At 38.4% G+C, this 25753-nt stretch overlaps 1 protein-coding gene across 1 annotated transcript in view; it reads right to left on the reverse strand.

Moving 5' to 3' along the window:
- Agbl1 (AGBL carboxypeptidase 1) overlaps positions 1-25753 on the reverse strand; it is a 519496-nt gene that overhangs the window by 28040 nt on the left and 465703 nt on the right. Inside the window, exon 19 of the mRNA XM_005077867.4 lies at positions 11211-11340. Coding sequence (XP_005077924.4) covers positions 11211-11340 — 130 coding nt within the window. The remainder of the gene's footprint in view (positions 1-11210; positions 11341-25753) is intronic.

Consider the following 25753-nt stretch of genomic DNA (forward strand, 5'->3'; position numbering starts at 1 on the left):
ACTCCAGGACAACTTCTGCAATAGAGTCCTAGTGTTTTGCAGCTGTTAGTGTTGTGGTCTTATTATTCCTCTCTATACTTCTTCACTCTTCCTTAAGAGGTATTTATTTTCCCATTAGCTTTGTTGACCACACAGGAAAAGGTTATTGGAGAATATAAAAATATACCTCCTGGAGGTAAAGCATATATCCTGTCCCATTCACAGCAGAGATTACTAGACACCCAAATCATTATGGTCTCCAAAGGGGCAGTCTCTATCAGTCAATGTACTGAAAAAGTACTGGGGGGCATGGAATGGTAAAGAAAATATTTTCTTGAATTTAATTTCAGTAACAAGTAAATGACATCCTAATACACAAGAGTAGTAATGTGGAGAATACTAATGTGGAAAATTGCTGCAGCACATGTGAAAGTGAATGTATCAGCACAATGCGATAAAACACGAGAAAAATGAAGTGTTGATATGTCTTTACATAGTTGGTAGAGTGTATGTACATGAGGCAACGTATTAACTTAAGGTAGAATTCATTAAGATTGATATTATTAACAATTATGAACAGTGAGCATGAAGTTATTTTATGGTGCATAAATAAAATAAGATATAAACTATATTCTAGAAAGTACTTGCTAGATTAAACATAATTGAAATCTCTATGAACAAATAAAACACATATAAAATACTGAGTATAGTAGTAAATTTCATTTCAACCACATACATAATGTGAATCAATGTTTACTAAAAATAACATCAGATTTTAAAAAAGGTTTATCTAACTGTATTGTCTACAAAAATAACCATTTTAAACATGATTTCATAAATTAAAAGCCAAAGTGTGGCCAGGTATGGCAACACACACCTAAAACCTTAGTATTTGATGGATGCAGCCAAGAGACTCATGAGTTCAGCCGTTTCTCTGTCATATAAAGAATTTGAGGTCAGACTAGGTTTATATGAAACCCTGGTTCAAAAAACAAAGAAAAGTAAATTTGTGAAATTTGTATATGCTACAATCCCTAGGCAAAGGGAATATGGAGCATCTACATTAATTTAGGTGTGAGAAATATTGAGGGGAAGAAATGTTGTTGCGAAGGCTACTGCATCTGGTTAAGGCCACTTCTGTACTCTTCTACTTTGGGATTCCCCTTTCCATCCATATCAAAGACTTGAATCAATACTGGTATCTGCTACAAACCTGGCCTTCAGTGTAGAAGGGCTTTGGAGGTTTTTAGGGATGACGATGCTCCCTTCACTGGTGCATTGTTAGTGCCTTTGTGAAGGCTCCTCTTATAGACAGGCGGAAGGTATAGAGATCAGAAGATAAATGCAGCACAAGACCCTTCTCCTAAGCCTACGCTTCTCCCTGTGTCAAGGAAGATCAAGCATCTCCGTCTGACTATATGTCAGTGACTGCTGAGAAAAGGTTCCAGTCACATAACTCATTGAGTCAATGGTTGTCAACCTATAGGTAGCAACTTCCACAGGGGTAGCATATCAGACACCCTGCGTATCAGTTATTTACATTATGATTCTTAACAGTAGCAAAATCACAGTTATTAACTAGCAATGAAATAATTTTATGATTTGGTGTCACCACAACATGAAGAACTGTAAAAATGGGTCACAGGATTAGGAAGTTTGAGAACCAGTGAATTAATCTGTGAAGTTATAACCAGTTGCTCTAGCTGACATAGCTCTAGATTATGTACTTTTATTCATGATGTCTGCCTAACCATAGGGTCTGTCCTTAATAGTAAAGCATGCTAAGACTCCATTCTGGCAAGGATTTCCTGGGTTTCATATGATTTGTTAGCAAACTGTTATTGGTTTATAAACTATTTCCATCTTGGGCATCATATCCACTTATTTTCTAATATTATGTTCATATTTGATCTGAGTTATTAGATTAGCGAGGTTCTAGGAGCCTTTAAAAATGAGTATCCTCTTCCCCACCATCTGCCCTGGATAAGATAATGTCATGGTCTTCCAGCAAAGGAAGAATATTCTCATACTTACATCCCACTGATTGGTGAGTTATGGATGATGGTCTAGTCCATGTTATGTGGCAATGGGTCTCATATATCAACATCATCAGCACAACATGGAGGACTTGGCAAAGCAGGTATCAGAACCATGCTCCAGCAATTCTGTGGTTCAAGTCTGAGTCAGGCTCAAGAATTTGTCTTTCTAGCAAGCGCCCATGTGAGGCTGAAGGTGCTGGTTCCAAGATCATACTTTGAAAACCCTCTATTCTAAAGGAGCCAACAAAATAACTGTTTACAATCTAATCGTCTACCATCATGAACTTTCTGCCAACCTTTATCTCTTCTATCTCAGTTTTTCTGTGTGAATAAACATGCACCATTCTTATGAAAAGTGTGCAAACAAATTAAGCCTGTGTCTTAGCAACAGATTTTGCAATAAAGCCAGAAGACTGCCTGGTGACAGGAGCTCCTTAAATGCTGGATTCAGTTAGAGATAAAAGCTGTTATTTTTTTCCCTTCCTGATCCTCACAGACTCTGAAAGCTGAGGTAAATGACAAATTATAGACCTATTCACCTGTGGGAAGGAGCACTGCTAAGCCCTGGGATTCCAGTGGCCTCGGAAGATTCAGATTGAAAGAAATAGAGACATTGTTCTGCTTGCTGCTCAAGTGATATTCCTACAAATAAATACCTATTAATTATAAGAAACCCATACTCCTGCAAATTGCAGGGGACAATTACAAGTCAAATTATCAACTTATTTCAGTTGAGGAAGCTTTTTCTTTTCTACTTGAAGATTTGATACTCATATTTCCTTCCAGTAAAATTCTTTGCCAGAACAGTAGCGAGTGTGCCCAGTTTGGAGACCACAACATTCATAGCTTAATAAACAGCCCTATCTCACTCATCAATTTATTCAACAAAAAATCTGCATGTCTGCTCTGTGGCAGGAAAAATTAAAATTTTAATATAACTCAGTGTTGTCCTTCACAGCAAAAATAACAATAAATAATTAATTTATCTTTTGAACACTTACGAGACTTCAGCTGGCAGGTTAAAAAATTATACAAAATAGATGTTATAGAATATTTAATTGTATAGTCATGTACTAAAGTTTTATAAATGTTATTATAAAATAATAACAAGGAGCATCTCATGATGAATTAGGCATTGTTGTCCCTGTTTTAAATAAGAACATTGAATTTCAAATAAATAATTTGTTCACTTCAATTATTAAGTATATGAGTAAATATTTTAATGCAAATTTCCCTGAAATCCAAACATTTTTCCATTCTATTTTGTTTCATGTAGAAGCTGCTTTGTGAGGATGATCCCAAAAGGTAACAAACATGAGGATAAGCTTAACTCTCTAGAAATCCAGCTAAAAGCATACTTCATACTTCTAGAGAGGAGGGTTTTACATGCCCTTCCAGGGGTGGTATCCTAGCAGGAATTCAACATAGTAGTCCTGCACGTCACAAAGAAAGGGTATATCCTCAATGAATCTTAACAAGCAAATGCAAAAAAAGGAAAAATGGGGGAGAATGAGGTATGTGTTTGAGGAATTACAGTAATCTAGAATAAGCAGAAAGTGAATAAGGAATGAATTTAAGGAACTAGACACACGAGCAGTAGGCTGCTTATTGATGAATTTATACGCCATTCTAGGGTGTCTGGATGTTTTCCGGGTGGTGGTAAAGCATTTGAGCCAGGAAGAAAAGCAGTATCACATCCAAAGACGGAGAGTTTAAGAGTGGTTCCCAGGAAAGAGACCAAGAGGCAAGAGGCATGACAAGGGTGGAGTTGAAGGCAACATTACAAGAGTGAAGCTGAAGGCAACAGAGAAAAGTGTATACAAAAAGGAAGCTTGGGCTGGCAAGATGGCTAAGTAGACGAAGTACTGAGTTCTATACCTGGAACCCACATGACTGAAGGAAAGAACCAACTCCAGAAAGTAGTTCTCTGAGCTCTACACTGTGTGTGTGTTTGTACACATGCATATGCACACACACACATACATACAAACTGAAATTAAATTTCAAAAGTATGAAGAAAGGAATGCTTGTAGGAGGTAAAATTCATGGGACTTGGAGACTAAGTGGATTTAAAGACATAGTAAGAATGAAGTTAGTAATTATACCTGAATTTGGGTTTTCAAATAAAAAGCAATGTTCATACTATTCTCCAAGGCAAACACAAAACAAAACAAAAAATCTTCACATAAAAATAGATATTTAAAAGCTCCATACACTTTAATTTTGCTTGAGCAAAATTAAGAATGTTTTGTTTTAACTTCTGACCCTTGCTTGACTAAACTGACTCCCTTCTTGGGGTCTTAATTTCTTCATTAGCCAAGCAAACGGTTTGATGCTTTGGGTTATGGTTTTGAAGTCTAGTCCTTTGCCCATCCCTAGGACACCTCCCAGTAAATTCAGGTCTGAACTTAATTGCAAGATTCATTAAATTCACACAAACATGATTTCTGCCATTCATTGTGCAGCAAAGATGTTGATCGGGATCACATTGCTATGCTCCTCACATTCCTCCCCCATCGTTCTCTCTCCTACGGTCCAATTCTGATTTCTCTGCAAGTTAATTGGACCCCCATCTTCATGAGGTTAGCCCTGTTTCAAATCATTCCCTTAGTGCTTGCCCTGCTCCCCGTGGCTCACCTAGACCCGACTGTGTTTACTGTTCTGCTTTGCCAGCTTTGAGCTGCTGTGTTTTCAGATCCTGACATCTGGGTCTCATTGCTCCTTCTCGGCAGTGTGACTCTGCATTATTTATACAATTGCCACAGGAAAATTAAAGCAAGGCTGAATCTGGGAGAAGGCAGGTTCTGGAGAATATGATGGAATTCTCAAAGAGCAATACTTCCAATTCACCCAACCAAGACTCACTAAGCCCTGGAGATTCCACTTGTACACAGTGTTGGGTAGGCAGCATTCAGCCCACGTTTCTGAGAATAGTAAATATCTCCTTAAGGGAAATGATATTGGTGGCATGTACAATTACCTTCCAAGAGCCCAGTTTATAAGACTGCATATTCCAGATGCCGTACTAGCTACTATAGACTTCTCCCAATATCTACAAAACATCAGGTGCCCTCACACACACAAAAAACTCAAGAATGCTTGAATCCCTTATGAAAACACAGTGCATACCTTATTTACATGCTCCCTATACATTTTCATAATCTTTATACTGTCTACAATACCTAATACATCATAAACACTATGAAATTATAACTGTAAATATTGTTATTCATTTTTAGGAAACAATGACAGAAATAAAAGTTTGTAATGTTCAGCACAGTTCCTTTTTTCTTTTGATGTGAAATTCATAGATATCAATATTTTAGTGCACTCTTTCCCTCTCTGTAGGTAACATGATATCTAACTTGTAGGTGACATCCAGTGATGGATGAGAATAGCCAAAGGCAACACAAACTTTTCTTTTACAATTACATTGAAAAATCTCATATAAGGTAACCCAAAATATACAGTTCAATATTTGGCTTTCTTTTGTATTGAATACCTACCACTAATTCAATAATTTTAATGCCTTATATCTATCAGAGTGTCTGATGTGGGCCAATTGCATGCTAGATCTTATATTCATCCCCAATTTAAATAAAAATCTCTCAAGGAAGATGCTGCCATTTGAGTTCTCCTAGTGTTACAGGAGGCTAAGCATCTTACCCTTGGATTCTCAGAGAGGAGAGAGAGAGAGAGAGAGAGAGAGAGAGAGAGAGAGAGAGAGAGAGAGAGAGAGATCCAATCTACAGCATACCACTCTGAGTGACACTACAACAAAGTTCTACACTACAACAAAGTTATATAGGGGGATCTGGGCAGGTGACTCAGGCTGAAAATACTTTCCTTTCTCCATTTATACTTGCTGAATGGAGGGTATCATTAGCCCCCATTCCATCGTCAAACAAAGTCCCTGACATTTCTCAGTCTGCCTGTGACATTGCTATGCTATCCACATTTATTATGAGACTAATCCTACCAAGGAAGCTAAGTTACCAAATTCTCTCTCTCTCTCTCTCTCTCTCTCTCTCTCTCTCTCTCTCTCTCTCTCTCTCTCTCTCTCTCTCTCTCTCTCTCTCTTTCTTTCTCTCTCTGGGAAACAGAGAGAGAGACACAGAGAGACAAAGATATTTTTTTTACCTACAACAAGTTTCCAAGTTGTCTGGATAAGCTTTTAGCACAAGGGAGTGTGAATGCTAAGCCATCGTGTGGTAACCCTTTTAGTATAGGAAGGTTTATCCCAATTCTGCCTCAGTTTCCTGGCTTGTACTGAAGGTGGTGATTTTGGCCTCTGAGTCTGACTGTGCATTGCTTTCTGCAAGCCTTTCTTTATGTGCTAGAACCTGTCCACAATTACTATCACCTTTATACACTCACAAGATCAGCTGTCTTTGAACAGTCTTTAGAGGAAAGATTGAAGAAAAGCAAGCACCCCTCCCATCTCTATTTGAAGCCTGTGTACTGACTTTCAGCCCTCTTTCATAGAACAACTCCAAGCAAAGCAAAACTTATTCAATTGCCCGTTTCCACACAGTTATTACCACCTTCTACCCCTCCCTCAACCCTCTGCCATTTATTTTTTAACTGTTTTCATTATATTTTTCCCAACATACTATTATTATTAATTATATTGGAACCTTGTACAATGTACTTGAACAATTGCTCTCAAGTACCATTCCTCCCAGGTCCACCCTTTGACTCTTGTGCCTTCCTCCAAAAAGCACCAAGTCCAGTGTGTGTTGCCCATGTACTCATTGGAGCATGGTCAAACTCCCAGTGGCCAGGACCTTAAAGAAAAGTGAGCCCTTCCCTCGCAACACCACCCACCAAGATCCATCAACTGTGAAGAGTTGCACTTCAGCATCTTTATCACACTTTTTTTTAGGACTCTCTTCACTAGCTTCTGGTCTGAACTATTCATTTTTTTCTTGTGGGGGGGCATCATAGTACTTATAAAGTACATGAAAGACACCGATAGAAGAGACATAAAAAGCGTCCTTGGGAAGAACCCTAAGACAGGTATACAGGTCTCCTGGAGAAGAGGAAACGGAAATGATCTTCTGAGAAAATTGGGGGCATGAGGGGAAAGGAGTGGGAGCTAGGAGAAAGAGAAGGGGAGAAGCGGAGGGAAGACAAGGACATGAAGGTTCAGTTGGGGAATGATTACAGGAGAGCAAGAAAATAGATACCATAATAGAAGGAGTCATTATAGGTTTACAGAGAAATCTGGCACTAGAGAAATGTTCAGAGATCTATAAGGACAACCTCAACTAACTAAGCATTAATGGAGAGGCTACCTTAAATGACCTTCCCCCAAAATGAGATTGATTACTATCTTATATGCCATCCTAGAGCCTTCATTTAATAGCTGATTGAAGTAGAGGGAGATACCCATAGTTAAACACTGAACTTAACTCCTGGAATCCAGTTGCACACAGGGAGGAATGATGAGCAAAGGGGTCAAGACCAGGCTGGTGAAACCCACAGAAACAGCTGACCTGAATAAGGGGGAAACCAGCATAGGACTAATCCAGACACCCTGAATGTGGTTGTCAGTGAGGAGGCCTCGGTAATCTACAGGGCCTCTGGTAGTAGATCAATATTTATTCCTAGCACACAAATGGAATTTGGGAGCCCATTCTGCATGGAGAGATGCTCTCTCATCCTTGACACATGGGGGAGGGTCTAGGCCCTGCTCCAAAAGATATGACAGACTTTGAAGATTACCCCCATGGAAGGCCTCATCCTCCCTGGGGAACAAAAAGGGCATGGGATAGGGGTTTAGTGGGAGCAGGGGAGGAGGGAAGGGAAAGGGAACTGGGATTGACTTGTAAAACAAGCTTGATTTTAATTTAAATAAAAAATAGAGAAAGGAAAAAAAAAGAAAGTAAGAAAAACACCCTTGGGTTTTTAATATAAGTTTATCTAAGAAACTTTGGCAATTCTTTTACAGATAAGCTATCCATGTCAGTAACAGTGCACCACCACACATTGCTTTTCAATTGCCATGAAGCATTAGTTATTCTCCTAGAAAGGAGCAATTCTAAATAAAAGAATACAGAACTGAAGTGACTTTCTTCCAGCACCTGTATGAGCATTACATTCTCCTTCCCCAGTATACTAGGAAGGGTTTATGGTAGATAGTTCCCCCATCATATACTCAAATGCAGAGTAGAAAGTTCTGTATTTACATCCTTAACAAGCAATAGATTTGAGCAAAGACAACACCATTTTTCTTCCCCTTCTGAGGAACACAGTACAGATGATAAACTGCACTGAATCTCCTGAGCTCTATGTAGGCAGGTTTTAGGAACCTCTAACCTTCTCTCCCTGCTCTGTCTGTGCCTTTTCAAAAGTAGGCTAGTTTACTCAACACATATGCTGGGGATTCCAATGTAACTAGGGATATATTTTACATGGAGAAAGCTCTTATTCCACTGGGCCTTAAAGAAAGTAAACAAATTCACGCATGCATCACACACACACACACACACACACACACACACACACACACACACACACACACACACACACACACACACACACACACCTTGTTCTCTCCCCTGGCAGAAGACAGTCCAGCTCGTGTGAATTGTAAACGGATATCAATGTGCTCTTCAAAGAACCCTGAAATCCCTTTATCAACATACACTCACATAGCAAGAGCCATGAGGATGGGAATCGATACCTCTCTTAATCCTGAAGCCCGGTTCTTGGCAGCAGCCCAAGGACCAAGCCAACTGCAACATGGCAACTCATCAGAGACTATTTGCCTAGCAGCCCATGACGTGCATGTAGCCTAAGAGCTCTCTTCTAGTGTTAATGCTGTGCTGTGCAGTCTACTGGGTCAAGGGTCTTCTGGCTCTTAGGTGAAACTTCACAAATAAGAAGCAAGTCAATGCCTCTTAACAGTGGATTCTTGTACCTGTCTACTTCACTGGGCTTCCCTGCCTGCGTGCTTTCTCTCTGGCCAGATCTTCAGGACTTCAAAACAGCATCTTCACTGCTTTCTCTTAGATATTGGCAAAGCTGCCTTTCTTGATTTGACTAACACCCATACAGACGGACCAGTCCTATTTCATGCACCCCAATTATTCTCCAGCTGCATTCTTAACTTCTGTATTCTTGCTTTGTATTTTTAAATTTTCTGTATTCATGCAAGTGTGTCCCATTACTGGAAAATATAAATACTGAATATATAGTTCAGCAAGTTTGGTAATACCTGAGTCTCAGTCATGATATAAAATATTTCCACTACCTACAAGTTCTCTCCTAAACCTACATATTCATTCCCCTTCCCTGGAGTTAAACAGTACTCTCATGTTTACCTTCCCTTGTTACTGAAGTACAAGTATATAGCATGTATCCTTTCATGTTGAATTTCTTCCACTTAACAAAATGTTTTGACATTGATTCATATTATTGAATGTACTGCTAGTTAACTGGACTTTCTTATTTTGGGGGGGCTAGTTTTGATTGCTGTACTTGTTAGTTTCTAATGTCAACTTGACATAGCATAGAGTTACTTGGGAAGAGAACTTCCATTGAAGAACTGCCTACATCTCATAGCGTGAGATCATGTCTGTGAAAGAATGCCCTAATTGACTACTGATGTAGGAGGGCTTAGTTCACTCTGAGAAGCACCATCCTTAGGTCAATGGGTGTGGGCTATGTAAGACAGAAAGCTGAGCATGAGCCAGAGAGCAAGCCCGTACAGCATTCATTCCACCACAGTGTCTGCTCGAGTTCCTGCCTTGAGTTCTTTCTTTGACTTTTTTCAATGGTGACCTGTGACCTGAAACTACAATGATTGTACCTACCACAGTCATTGAATTCTATGATATAAATTAATATATGAGCAGAGATATGACTATCCAACCTGTTGAGAAGGTGGATGGATGCAGGAAATGAAGAAGAGAGGTGCATTTCCTGCTTTTTGTTAATCCTCAGAAGAATCAGGGCAGTGATTTTCATCTCTGTCTCATATCTCATTGGTCCTTACAACTCATATTAATTCACCCAAGAGTCAAATGCCTGAGAAGAATCTATAATAGGTGGATCTTCCCAATAATCACAGAGTACTTTATTTCAGTGCTTCCAAACAGTTTCTTAAGATCCAGAACTTAGACAGAGTCAAATTAATTTCCAGTCACAGAATTTAAAAATCAGGTCCAGTACAAGTGAATGGCTATGATACCTCTGCCCACGGTGAGTGGAGGGTTAAATGTAGCCCTGTAGGTAACTAAATGGTGGCATTCAGCCAATTAGGGAGCTATGTAGCACTGCAAATCACAGTTAGTACTCAGCTGTTGCTCACCCACCTCTCAGATGGTCCCAGCAGGAAACAAGTCTGCAGCTGTCATGTTTATAGCTAATTAATGTTTATTTATACTTTTAAACAAGCCTTTCACCTGTCACACTTTAAAATAAATGCCGTGTTCTTCAATTAGAGATTGTCAGAGCAGAAAGAAATCCTGTTTTGCTGTGGGTTTAATATGTGTGTGTGTGGTAAAGTGTATCAGATATGGGATTCTTCCATTCTAAATCACTCTCTTCTCCTGGAGGCTAAAGCTTCCCACACAGGGAAACATCGTTTGTCCAGCTTTCAACCATGAGATTGGAGCCTTGCTATGTAGAACCAATTGAAGACAATCACCAGCAGAGATTGCACTGCCTTCTTGGGTGAAGCATGGATGACAGCAGCACAATATTATATATTTGAACCAGTACTGAATTTAGATTCTTGGAGGTGGGAGCAATTGTTGTTCTACGTGCAAACAAGAAGTTGTTGAGAAAATCTGAGGCAGTGGAACTTTGCAGGTTTTAAACAACAGCCTGTCTCTTGATACTCTCTGAGAGATAAACCTTTAAACTCTTTAATCCCAGCATTTAGGAGGCAGAGGCAGGTAGTCTTAGTGAGTTTAAGGCCAGCCTGGTCTACAAAGCAAGTTCCTGGACAGAGAATAGCTTGCCATCTCTTTGACTGCAGGGTGCCCAGCCTCCAGAAGCATAATGTGAGGAATTCTGTTCTTGCAAGCCATGTAGTGCTTGCAGCAAACCCCTCGTTAAAGTTATCACATACATTTTCCCTCTGTTTTTCTTGCCTGGACACCTGATAAACGGCTTCCTGGAGGGTAAAAGGAATCTGGTTAGAGTACAGAAAGAAATGATGATAAGAAGGAAGTGACTCACCACAGGGCCCCGGCCAATACTGCACAGGTAGTGGAGGAGACCTTTGGCATGGTAGATGGTTGGCTGGAGATGAGCCTGGGGAAGGAGCCACTGTCTATTGAGATCCTCGCCCCTCAGTGAGCATCTGTGACTGTAGGAAGGAACAATAAGCAATGAAACAGACATTTAGAAGAAAAATAGCTTCACAGAATAAAACCCAAGCAGACAAACAAACTAATGAATCCAGCTTCCCTCTGACTCCTGCCCAGTTGCCACCAACTCCAGATGTCCAGGAAGCTGCAGATCTGTCCTTTAAGTGTCCAGAATGGCCTACTTATTTGCAGCTGCTAAAAGAACCAGAAACTGCACTTGACTTAATGCTAGGCTAATAGAGTTTTAAGACAGAGTTGGGAAACACAATTTCCTACTGTATACACTGTATACACCCATAAAAAACAAATTCAATGTACGACTCCCCAGGTCCTTCAGTTCTACAAATAATTAATTTGAGTTCAAGATAGCACATGGGTATGGTGAAATACAATATTTCTAACTGACCCAATAGCTCTGTGAAACTAAATGTTATTTCACTCCAATATAGACACTGGGGTCTAAAAATCAATTACATGAGTGAACCAAGATATGTAACCAAAGGCTTTACACCCAGGTCTCTTTGTCTCTAGCCCACATAACCCTTTTCTGTTCCATTGTTTCTCTTTCTAGCCAGAGAGAGAATGAGATCAAGATTGCATGTTCTCTGGGGATACATACAGTCAAAGCTAACATGTTAGTTTCAAGGGTGACTCAACTTCTCAATCAAGAGGTAATGCTTCCAAGTAGAATCATCCTATGAGCCCAAGACAAGTAGAAAATTTACCAGAAGCAGCCTATCCATAGGACATGTTCCTAATGCTTTTGCTATGATGTAATTTATCCTAAGCAATAAACCGGCAAGTTGCCACAGATTGAGGTGGTCACCACAACATCTCTATTACCACAACTCTCACCATTAAATCCCCTACTACTAGTATCCTTCCAATCTACACCACAATGGAACTGCTTATTTTCTTCTGTGAAAGTGTGCTTGATAGTGCATTTGACTAAGCTTCCCATATTCAATCTTCCATTCCCACCTATTATATATCAGTGGGTCAGCCCCACATTCAAAATTTTATAAATTCCCAAGCTAAGGAATCAGAGTCCTTACAGAACCATTTTGGAGAATTTTATATTAATATTATTTTTATTTATTTTGTCCCCTCATTAGACTGTTCAGGAAATAATACAGAAAAAATTTACCTTGACATTTAAATAGAGAAGCAGATACATTTTTTGTTTTGAGGCCACTACCCTAATTTCAATTCATCTTGGAGATGAAAAGACTCAGGCTCCCTCATATAATATTTCAATTTTCATGTTCTGAAATCATCTTTAGACATTAGTTTCTAGTTGCTTGTAATCTCTCTTATAACTCACTAGAAATAAAACATCCTTAGTCATTCATTTATCCTGATTTTGACTTGAGGAGCTGAGGATGTAGCTAACTTGGTAACAGTGTTTGCCTAAGTGTCCAAGAAGCCCTTGGTTCAATCCCCAGCACCACTAAGCCAAGAGTGTGAGTGCATGACCTTAATCTCAACCCTCAGGAAGCAGCGGCAGCAAGAACAGGAGTTCAAGGTTATCATTGGATATATAGCAACAGACTAATTTTTAATGCCAATAGCAGTGTAAAGGAAGAGCATGCCAGACTTGATCTTGGCATATTTGCTGCATTTCAATTGGTTTTTCTTCTCCAGTCAAGGCATCCAAAAGCCTGAAGACACTTTAACTACTGTGTGATTTTATTGCCTTGACCTGGATTCTCATCAACAGTGTGGATTTTATTTTTTCTGTAAGACTGACCATGATAAAATGAGCTGAGATTCTTTCAAAGCCGTCCTGTTTATATAAACAAAGTCCGTGTATTGTTAGGTATGCAGCAGCCAACAATTCTGCAATTCTCTCCCCCTCTTCTCTCTCTCAGTTCCATGGAGACCAAATTCAGAGTTGACATATTCATGGAAATGTTCATAAGTTACTATACAGCAGAAACACAATTCTGTACCATGGTTCTCAAAAATAGTGTACTGCTGCTAGAAATCACCCAAGCTTTGATTAAGAAGACATAGTTCCAGAGTCTAGTTCCATCACCAGTTATGGGATTTGGAGACCTCATTTAGAGTCAGTATTCTCACTTGGAAAAATTACACACCTGCTTTCCATAGTTATCATTAACATGGACATCATTGTCTTGCACCATCAAAGCTTGGTCTCCTCCAGGATTATCTTGATGATCAAATGATATTATATGTAATATTTGTGTTGACATGGAAAACTAGCTGCACAGTCCTGCATCTACTGATGTCTTCCTGTGTGACATCCCGACTATACCCACAGCTATATCAACACCCAAGCATGACGACTCTATCCATAACTCCATTCACATCTGCAATGGTCAGGGATGCATGGCACAACTGTAACTGTGTCCACTCTTTTCTTGCCTCATGCAATCTATACTGCCTATGAAAATGTGTTACGTACTGATGTGCAGGATGCATTGAAGAGAAAAGAACTTTGGGCAGGGACCACCGAGAAGAGGCTGTGATCCACTTTGAGATTCATTTGATTTAATCACACTTCATGGTAGGGGCAGTGGGAAGCAACGGAAAAGAATGAATCAAAAAATTAGCAAAGGAATTACTGATTATTCTTTAGGCTACTAGCCAGGAATAAGGGAGAAGACGTAGGAAATTATCCATGACCTGCATGTGAAGAAAAGTTGTGCCAGTGAAAATAATATAGAGGTTAGGGAGCTGTTAGTTTAGGGAAAGTTTTGTTTGGTAGCTGTTTGTTTCTGGGATAAATAAACCGAACCATCCCAGTGGCATAACTAGGCTGAGCAGAATTGAGAAGCACATATGCTTGCATTTGTATTCAGGCCTGCATGCGTGACTGCGATTGGGAGGTTTCTCTGTGTGTGCCTATGGCTTTGATATTTCCTACAGCTCTGCGACTGCAGAGGACCACACTGTGTACTACACCTACCTTGAGAGCTTTTTCTTTTAAAGCAAATCCATTTGCTCCCAATCTGCAAATCCATTTGGCATTTTATGTTAATGACACCTGAGATCTCTGTCGTCCCAGGAGCTCCTGCTGCTCTTCGCAGGGATTTGTTTTAAGCATGCGAAGATGAAATGTACCCCCATCTTATTATCTACTGTAGCGTTTCTGCAATGACAGCTGCTGCTTCGATGTGCAGAGAATTAGCAGATGGACAGTGATGATGGGCTGGCAAGACATTCAGAGCCTATAATTTCTGAAAAGGGGTCATCCCTCAAATAGAGTTTGACGTCTTGCTTTACTTACAGGAAGAGTAAGTAGTGATCAGTGCTCTTCCTGCACAGGGAAAATGGCAAACTTTCACAGGAAAGTAAAAATCACATACTTCCTGTCCTCACAGGTAATATGATATAATTAGTCCCTCTCTCTCTCTCTCTCTCTCTCTCTCTCTCTCTCTCTCTCTCTCTCTCTCTCTCTCTCTCTCTCTGTCTCCTCCCTTCTCCCTCCCTCCATTCATCCACACATCCCTTTCTTGCTTCCTCCTTCCCTCTCTCTCTCTGACAAGTTCTCTTGTATTCCATAATGGCCTCAGATTTTCTATGTAGCCATGGAGGAATTTGGACTCCCAGTTCTTTTGCCTTACCCCTAAGTGAATGTGTCACTATCCTAGTTTATGACATTTGGGCATCAAAATTCAGACTGCAAGCATGCTAGGCCTGCAATCTACCAACAATACTACATCCCCAGCCTAGCGTTCTGTATTTTTTTTAGTTTTAGTTTAAATGGCCTCATTATAATAATGTTTGTATCCAGAAAGTGTATTACTTTAGGACACAAAAACATCCAGATGCTACAATTTTACCTTGAAATACCTGCATCCCAGGAACACCCTCAAAATGGAAATTACTTTATCTTTCAATATAGATCTGCAATTATAACAAGAGCCATGGAGCTAAGATGCCCAACCAAAATGGGACCTCATTATTTTGCACTAGTTTTGAATATTTTGTGTATTTACTTTTTGAGGCAAAGTCTCAAGTAGGTCATAGTGGTCCTGAACTTATCATGGTCAATGATGGCTTTAAGACCCTGGCTCTGCTTCCTGAATGTTAAAATTTTAGGAATGTGCCACCACACCCAGTTTGGTTTATGTACTCTTTGTGGTCAAACCAAAGGCTTCATGCTCTGCCAACTGAGCTACATCTTCAAACCCTAGTGTTGAGTGTTTCTAGGTGAAGCGTGCACCTTCGCTGCCTCTTCTTATCATGAATGCTTCACAAATACACTATTCACCTGCTCTTTCAGGCTCTCACAGCCTATATCCAAATAGTCATTATCTTTGTAGAATAACACACAGGTTTTCTGTTGATGTTCTGTTTTTTAGATTATAATTTAAAAGAAGAGAAGATAATAAATGGGTAAGATATCTAGGAAAAAATGAGATGGAATCCAGAAAAGTAGAAATATGATTAAATTTGAAGAGTTTGTTAAATATTGTGAAATTTCATAATTGAAATTTGGTCTTACACATTTTCTCTTTAAAACTAAAGAAAAGCTAGCTAGGCATGGTAGCACACTATTGTCATACTGGAATATGGGAGATGCAGGTATTTGAATCAGAAATTCCAGGTTCTCCTCTGTGGTATACTAATAGGAAGGGAAGCCTGGGTTACATCATGAAAATTTAATAACAATAACAACAAAAAGTAAAACATGGAGAAAGAGAGCACTCACCCGATATTTAAAAATATGGCAAGTTTGTGACTAAACAAAAGCATCCCAGGTGAAACTGAGAAAGACTGAGTTAATAGGACCACAGTACTATTTTAAACTAAGAGGTCACTTAATATGACCAACTGCCTGACATTCTGAATAGTGAATGAGATTAATCATCAGTTAACACTCTTTTTCTTTCTTTAGTGTTCTAATTATTTAGCCCAGATTACCCTCCAATTCACAACCCTACAGCCTCCACCTCTTGAGTGATGCAGGTCCAAAAATGCACTAGCAGATCCAGCTCCTCAAAAGCATACTTTCAACACTAATTATAGATTATATTCATCAGATAAGAATAGAGAACACATTGACATTGGGAAACAAGTATGATAAGCAATAAATTCAGAAAGAAGAATGCGAACTAACAGGACTCGCAAAGCAAAGAATGAATCATAAATCAGAAAATGAAGAGAGAATATGCATCCATTCCCAAAGGAAAATTCGTAAAACTTAGTCAGGTAAAACAGATGATTCAAAAATCCCACATCCCTCTTTGTCTGAACAATGGAGAGAAGCTTGCCAGTAGACTGAATAGATGATGTCAGGCTTGATAGCAAGGGAACCTAGTACAGCAAGCTTCAGAATCTTGGGAGAAGAATGGTGTTTGGAATTTAGAGAGCACCTTCATCATTCTAGACACATTCCCCACACAAAGTGAAAGTGAGGATGCAGAAAGAAAACATGTAAAATCTCAGGGATGCATGGAAGCTTCTAGAACTTGACAGCACAGCATGAGGCACAGTTGTCCTAAGAACTTCCCAAATGAACATTTCTCAAGTGACCAAAGAGAAACACATGGAGAGAAAAAAATCAAATTTGAAAGCTCAAAACAAGCAGGGTTTTGAGGGGCAGTTTATTCTGTTCAGGATATTATTTGTAACTCAAAATGCTTACAATTAAAAATGGAGAGCAGAAAAGACCAAGCATGTTGTTTTTCAGCAACTCTAAAGGCATAGGAATGAGTTCCCAGAGGTTGATCAAATCACAGCCCAAGAATGCAAAAGCCACAGGGGTGTCAAACCTTTGGTCATTGTGATATAATGCCATCTACAAAGTCCGTGCTTGAGAACTGTTCAATCAAAAGTCAGAGAAAGGTCTCATATTGTTTTAAACGAGTTTATATTTTTGTATTGAACTGCATTCATACCTGTCTTTGGTTACATAAGGCCTAATAGTCTAATACTGAACATGTTAGAAAGACCAAACAAATGATTTCAGTATAACCTTATCTTTATTAAGGAAAATATCCAGTGGCTGGGGATCTCTCAGCCATGAAAGCACTGGTCTTATGAGCACTATGACCTAAGTTTGGTGCCCAGAGCCCACATAGATAAAAAAGGTCAGCATCCTGGCATAATCCTGTAATCTAAGTTTTTGGACGGTGGACACAAAAGGATCTCAAGGGCTTTATAACTAGGCAGTCTAGCCTAACAGATGAGGATCAGGCCAATGAGAGATTTTGTCCCAACAAAGGTGACAGTGTTCTGTGGATAACAAAGTTTTCTTAGAGTGCCCCCCATAACACACACACACACACACACACACACACACACACACACACACACACACACACACACACATATGTGAAGGGAAATAATCAAAAGTTGAAATTTTAACAGATGCCAATCAAAGTATGTTAGATGTTCTTTATGCTTTCTTCCCCCTCCCCAAAGTACCTCAACCCACAAGTACAGCACTCTGAGTCCCACTCCTGAACCATCAATTGAATAAGGCTGCTATGGAATCCGTGAAAAAAGAAGTGAAAGACGTGGTGCTTCACACAGTACAGAAGGAAAGCAAGAAAGTTAACCTTTAAAAATGGAACCATGTCCTTTGTAAAGGGCATCATTGCCCCACACTGAAGGGACGAGAACAGATGATATTTAGACGCTCAGTCTCACCTGCAACAGAGGACGCTCAAGAAGTCTGCAAGGTGACCCTCCCCTGCAACAGCACTCACCTGCACACTGTTTACTAATATTGTGTTAGTGTTTTACGTGTTTTTAATTTGAAAATCAATACAGAGTAAAATTTAAATGCAGTTTCTCCTATTATATAAGACTGATTTCAGAAAAGCAAATTTCAAACAAAATAATTCAAAAGATCACGAGGTAGATAGAGTTAATTTTAGTTGCACTCAGTGGCTTTGCTTGTTTTAATTTTTTGTCTCTCTTTTTTTTTTTGGTTTGGATGCTTTTGGTTTTGTTCTAAGAACAGCTTATCAGCTTGTTTCCCAGTGTGGAGGAGGAGCCTAAAATATCACTTATATCTATCAAGCATATATGATCAGTTTATTCTCAGGTTCACACAAACTTTGATACAATATAAAATACGTACATTTTTACTAAAATCTGCTAAACACCCTTGCTACTGAACAGTAATGCCCTAGGTTGCACTACCAATACTGAGGCCAATTGCAACTGACTTGCAGTTCAAATTTAACATTGCTTATTAGACAAGAGTAAATTATTTTACTTCTAAAATTTTAAATATTTTATTAACTCCTGCAAAATGGTAGACAAATGATAATGGAATAAGATTTCAAAATCAAGAACTAATGATTATTTCCATGACAAAAAATTCTTTGAAAACTTCAAGGTCATATACAGTTAAGAAAACAAGGACTGATGTATATGGTGCATTCACAAGCACCACACAACACATACAGTACAACAGGTACACACACAATAAAATATGCACAAACAACTCAACATACAAAGATACACACAAGAACATATACAACACACATAAAAAGAAGGAAGCCTCCTACTTTTATTAATGAAGAAATATCAGCGGAATTTCCACAAGATTCAGAGCAAGATAATGAGGATCACTATCTCTGTAACTGCTTAGCATGTAACATCATTCAGAGAACTTGAAAGAGACATCAGTGGAAATAGCATACAGGTTGGTAAAGATACCATGAATCCATGATATACATATCATATTATACATGTATCATGTATGTATGTAGCACACATGTATATATATCATATATGTATATATAGCACATATGTATACATATTATACACATATATCATACATATATATAGCATATGTGTGCATATATCATACACACATATCTATCTTTGTAATAGTTTTACAACACACTTTAACAACAATGAACACAAGTAACAATTGAAACAGACATAGCATATTAGCATGAAGAAGAAAATTTCCATGGGGGAAAACAGTTTATGTTACCAATCTAGAAAAATAATACTCTGTTAAAAACAAAGACCTATAGGAACTGATCTGGTGTAGTGACTTTCGGGATATACACTTGTGAGTTCTACGAAAACATATAAAGAATGAAGGAGAAATAAGAATTACATTGATTGATTCATTTGTGTACAAATGAAAGAATGATGAATAAAATTAACAAAATCCATGACCTATATTGGGTAGATATAGAGGATAAACATAAAGAATGAATAGCATAACTGAGTGAAAGGACCAAGACAGGTGATAGTTCTCAGTTCACAGCTCTGGGTATAATTTCAGCTTCTGGAGCCAAGTTGTTTCTTATGGTCTCATGATAGTACAGATATATATGAATTTACCATGGAGGAACCAAAATACAGTACAGACACTGTGACACATAAACAACAATGGGGAAGTGAAAGGGGGAAATGGCTCTGAGTAGTATTTCATGTTGGAGATCCTCCAGAGATTCCCATTATTTCATACTAGTGTCTATCCATTCACTTGGTTATTCATGCTAATCACTTCATATCTTGGATTTTCCAGAAAACCTATATTACCTTTCTTTCTTTCTTTCCTTCTTTCTTTCTTTCTTTCTTTCTACCTACTATCTATCTATCTCTATACATATATATACATATATATGTATGTATATATATATATCTTTGTAGGACTGTGTATGATATATATTTAAAATAAAATTTTAGAAGACAAAAAGGATACCTTTCACAAATAGCGGTAGGTAATTCTGAGCTAAAACATTCTGAGTCTACATGATGCACATTTTAGAACTGAGAAAAAATACAAATCAGGAGTAGTAACTATAAGTATTCATAAATTATAAATAAAGTGACGTATGGAAATTGTTTGTCAGCATAAACTTACAATTTTGTATAAACAGAGGCAAATAAAGAAACCAATACATGTAGGTGTGTGGGTGTGTATATGCATGTGTTCACATACCCATTTTCTAATTCTATACACTAGTAAACTTAGAAACAAAATGTCTTATAGCAAGTAAAATATTCAATGCAGTGATCTCTATTTCTGAACATCATTACCTACAAGGGAGTATAAGCACTTAAAGAAATATCTGGTTGCACAGTGGGGAAGAACAGTAAAAAAATAAGTCTAGAATATATAGAGAATCTGGAAAATAGTAAACTCTTTTTTGTAAAGCACATTTTGAACTGTCAGAAATACCAAGTCTATGGAATTAAAATGAAAAAATATAGAAAGACTTGTCAATAAAATAAATTATTATGGTAAAGTACTGTAATTCATAGAAAGTAATAAATGCTTTTTAAGTTTATAATGTCACAAATTAAGAAAGAAAAAAGAAGAGGTTCTAATTTTGGTAGAATTCCAGTTAGCAAATCCAGAAGGGACGAGAAAAGCACAAAGGTATCATTTGTTAGACAAACACCACAGTAACAATCATTATAACAAAGCTGAGCAGTGACTGTAAATGCCAATGAGCACAAGTGTGTAAGTGACACAACAATTCAAGTCATCTAGAAGCAGCTCTCAATAAGATACCTAACTCTACACAGGGAACTGATAACTTCACAGTGGAGATGGCCTATGGATACAACTTAATCCAGAGATCAAAGTTACCATGACCATGCGTGACATACCCACATGACATACCCTAAATAACAATGCTCTGAGAAATTCACTTCACTTTTGTGGGTGATATTTCCACATCACATCATTGCTTTATCATATTCAACATTAGACAATCACAAACCAAACCATAGTTTTCTAATAACTGAGCAGTGCCCTTCAGATATTTAATTCAAGAAAAGCGAAAATCTAGGAGCAGTGGTATATATCCTGAACCCCAGTGCTGGGAGGCAATAGAGGCACATGGTTCCTTGGTGCTCCTTGGTCATCCAGTCTAACTGAAACTACAAACTCCAGGTTCAATGAGATACCCCATCAAAATACCAGATAGAGATCAGTAGAAGACACCTGGTACCACCTGCTGGCCTCTGCACATGCACATGGAATGAACACACTCAAGCATATATATGTACATATGCATCTAATGCCCCTACACACACACACACACACACACACACACACACACACACACACACATACACACACACACACGGCCTGTGCCTCCAAAGCCATGACTCATAGCTTTACTGTAAGTCTTAGAAATCTCTTGACAACTTTGTCTTGAGTTTTGCTTTGGGGGGGTGCTGTTGTTGTTTTATTGTTTGACCTTTGATTTCCTTGAGATAGTATGATACTGTATAGGCCCAGCTGCTCTCAAATTTATAACAGTCTTACTGCCTCTCCCCTCCAACAAGTTCTGGTATTACAGGACTGTTCCATCGTGTTTGCTTTTTGTGTACAATTCACTTAGAAGTAAAAGACTCTCCTTCACATTTTACAAGTCAGTAAAGTATAGAGGGATGTTCAAAATTTAAAAAATCCTAAAATATAGAGATGATTAATTCACCACACATTTATTATCCAGTTAATGCCCCTACAGTGCATCAGGTAAAACCCGAGTTCTCCAAGCATTGCAGCTGCATACTTATGTTCTGAAACTTTACATGTTGGGGACTATTGTCAAGTGAGGTTGCAGCAAGCTAACACAGCTGTCTGTTCTGTTCATTGCTCAATCCCAGAACACTCTAGTGATCAACATGTGGCAGCAACTAATTCATCTTTATCTAAAAATTAAAGGAAATTCAACTCCCTCTTCTCTTGCTGTCAGCATAGTTGCTCTAGGGACAGTCAATAAATTCAAACTGCAGTGGGGTTTTTTTTCTACTGTCAACCCAGTAGTTTTAATCATTGGATATTGATGATCTCTGATTATCTCTGTCTCCACAATAACCTCCTTGGTGCTGCCACTGTTGACTTTGACTTTGGAATAAAAGCTACCATGTTTTCCTTGAAGAAAATATTCATAAGAAAAGTTCCTAGAAAGCTAAATGTTACTAACATTGAATATATATATATATTCGTAAGAGGAGTCACATTCCCATGGCATACCATCGTACAATGCAAGATATATATAAAACTTTCACAGATTTTTTTTGTTTGTAAGTGTTTTGCTTGCAGGTGTGTCAGCACATCACATTCATGCAGACCAGAAGAGGTTGTCAGATCCACCAGAACTCAAATTACAGGTGATGGTTGTACTCAGGTCCTCTGGAAGGCCAGCCAGTGTTCTTAACCACAGAGTCTGATCTTTTCCATAGTCTGACTGAAGCTCATCAGTCCAACTTTAATCTTCTTTTACTATTTGTAGTGTTTTAAAAGAAAAGGGCACCAAAGGGAGTGGCACTATTGGAGGTATGGCCTCGTTGAAGTAGGTGTGATCTTGTTGGAGGAAATGTGTCACTGTGGGGGCAGACTTTGAGGTCTCTTTCTCTCAAGCTTTCTTCAGGACACCACTTCCAGCTGCCTGCAAGATGTAGGATTCTCAGCTACTTCTCTGATACCATGTCTGTCTACACCCTGCCATGTCCCACCAATATGATAATGGACTGAACCTCAGAAATATAAATGTTGTCCTTTATAAGCATTGCCATAGTCATGGAGTCTCTTGACATCAATAGAACCCTAACTAAGATGCTGTTGGTTTGTGTTTGTTGTCTAAGATTGTGGTAAAACACCTTGGCCAAAAGCAAGTTGTGGAGGAAAGAGTTTCCTTCACCTTCTAGCTGGCAATCCAGCATGAAATCAGGGCAGGAACTTAAGATGGGAACATGGGAACGTGGATGCAGAGCTGAAGCGAAGCGCCTAGAGAAATGCCCCCTCCTGACTTGCTCAGTTTGTTTTCTTACACTCTCAGTCCCATCTGCCTCCGGATGCTACCAGAACATTATGTGATATCCCATGCCTTAAATCCTCTCTACTGCTCATGGAACTAAGTCTGAAGTCTTTAAACTCTTCTGCTCTCTTGCCTTCATTTCTGGAAATTTATCAAGCTCAGACACTTTCATGTGCCTTGATCTGATTACATCATTCCACAGTAATTTTTCTAAGCTTTGTATTTCCTTGAGAAAATGAAATGGTGGAAAGCTTACATGTTAGCTATTAGAGGTGATCTGTGTATATGAGTTTGGTTTTACAACTGGTAGACAGATTTGGTCAAATTATTTAGCTATGCTCTCATTCGATCTCAGCTTAGTGATAATCCTCAGGATTTTGTTACTTCTTAGAAGTTCAATGGCATGACCCGCAGAAGCTACATGAAGACGTGCAAGGCAATCTTATTTTTACAACAATTCTTCTCATTGAAATTCACATTTATATCACCAGCAAATAGTGTCCTGAACATTCACTTAACAAAACTTTAAATTTAGATAATGCATTGCCTGTATATAGTGCTGTGTGTTTATTGAGTCAGTTTCAATTTTTAGCATGCTCTACTTTGAACAAATCCCAATACTTACTTGTTATATAAAAGCCTAGAGACCAATTAGACCATTAGTAGCAGACTTTCTTGATATTTTCAGTTAATCTTGAGAAATTTTAAGGAGAACAAAATACCCTAAATTGATTATCTAACCCCCAAGATACTCATCATTTCATGTCTGAAGGAGCTGTAGTTGGGGTTTGCAAAACTATTCAAATGAAAATAGATGGTCTGCAGATATCAAGAAATTTGTTTTGCCTAAAGCACAATCTTATTCTCCTTGTGAAACATTCTTCATCATTATTATTTATCTCTCTAATGTGTGTGTGTGTGTGTGTGTGTGTGTGTGTGTGTGTGTGTGTGTGTGTGTGTATTCCATAGCGTTTCTACTACAGGAAAAACTTTTTGCTCACTTGAACCTATGCAGGTCAATCACACATACATACTTTCATCCAAGAAATTAAAATTAAATTACCACTTTGCAAGTTTGTAAATAAAAATGGGAAAAGTAGCTTTCTTCTCTTCTCTGCAAATGGCTCACTCGTTCATTCATTCACACAGTTGCTTTAGTCTAACACTTTATTGTCATATCTAATGCATTTTATTTTGCACATCTATTCCCATTCCTTGGAAAAGTTATAGTTTGCTTGAAAACAAATGTGAAACACAAGGACAATGCATCTACTTCACCACCAGAATCCTCAGCATTATCTGAAGAGAATTCGTTCCTGAAGGTTCTGACATCTCTCAGAAGTCCTCTGCTGTTTATCTATCTGCCTCCCTCTCACCATACCAGTGCTTTGTGTTGCAAGCACACTCCATGTTCTCTTCCACCTGCCTATTGCACCATATATATATATATGTATATATATATACATATATACACACACACACTCACACACACACACACACACACACACACACACACACACACACATATATATATATATATATATATATATATATATATATATATATGGTTTCATTCCCTGGAATTTGAGCTACATACTAATGTATCTGAAAAGGTCTTTCTCTGCTTCCCAATTGCCTGCTATGCTATGTTCACTCATATTGTTATTTGATTCATTGCATTCAACAGTACCCATCACTATGTCACATATCTACCTTCACTGTAGTTTATGCTCTAGTATCACCGCTAGAATATAGACTTAATAATAATGCATGTCTTATTCATTTAACAGTTGTGCCCTTAACATCCAAAACTCCTCATATCACATAATGCTGACTTCACCAAAAAGAAATATTTTTTAAATCTCTAATCTCAGTTTATTTCCAAGGACTCCTCTTATGAACTGGAATATCCTTGAGGCAAGGTCTCTTGGACCAGCAAAAAAATCATCTTTGATCCACTGACTATTATAAGCAGAAAAGTACACTTCTATATACATAATTAAATGACTTGTACAACTCTTTATCAAAAAGAACAATTGTAAAAATGATATTTCATAGGTAAAATGGTCTGAAGCTAATGCCTGCTTTCCTTCTTCCTTGCCATTCTCAAACTGAGAGATATATCAAACTAACATATTATGCATTAATTTTTAAAGATACAAAGTAATGGGTTTCATTGTGGCATTTTCATAAGTACTGTGCTCTTGCTTATCCCCCTCCTCAATTGCTCCCCCTGCCTCACTCCCTACTGATGAAGCCTTTCATCACCCCCTCCCCCATAGTCTCTCTTCTGTTTTCATGGCACATGTCCTAGTAAAGCTCTAAAATATGATATCTACACTGATTTGCTCAATGTGCATCTTTTTCAAGAGAAGTAGTCATCTCCACTACTGTTCCCTCCCTCTCTCCCAGAATCCAGATTGCGAGATAACAATTATCAAAAAGGGTCTGTTTTCTCCTTTCACCCTGTCATCTGTTCAGAATTTACATTTTTATGGGCTCTGTCAGGTACAATGTGACAGATGGCAAGTGAAATCCAATTAGTGGTGTCTTGAAAGTTGTGTCAAGACTCTTCAGTTAGTACTGCTGTGTTGAGAAGACTCAGGATGGCTGTGAGTTCTGTTCACAGGCAAAGGGTATCAGTAGCAGTGATCTTCATTGACCTGATTGACTGCTGAATGGAAAC

Source organism: Mesocricetus auratus, unplaced genomic scaffold (genome assembly GCF_017639785.1).
Source record: "Mesocricetus auratus isolate SY011 unplaced genomic scaffold, BCM_Maur_2.0 Super-Scaffold_4256, whole genome shotgun sequence".
In the NCBI taxonomy this organism is placed as follows: Eukaryota; Metazoa; Chordata; class Mammalia; order Rodentia; family Cricetidae; genus Mesocricetus; species Mesocricetus auratus.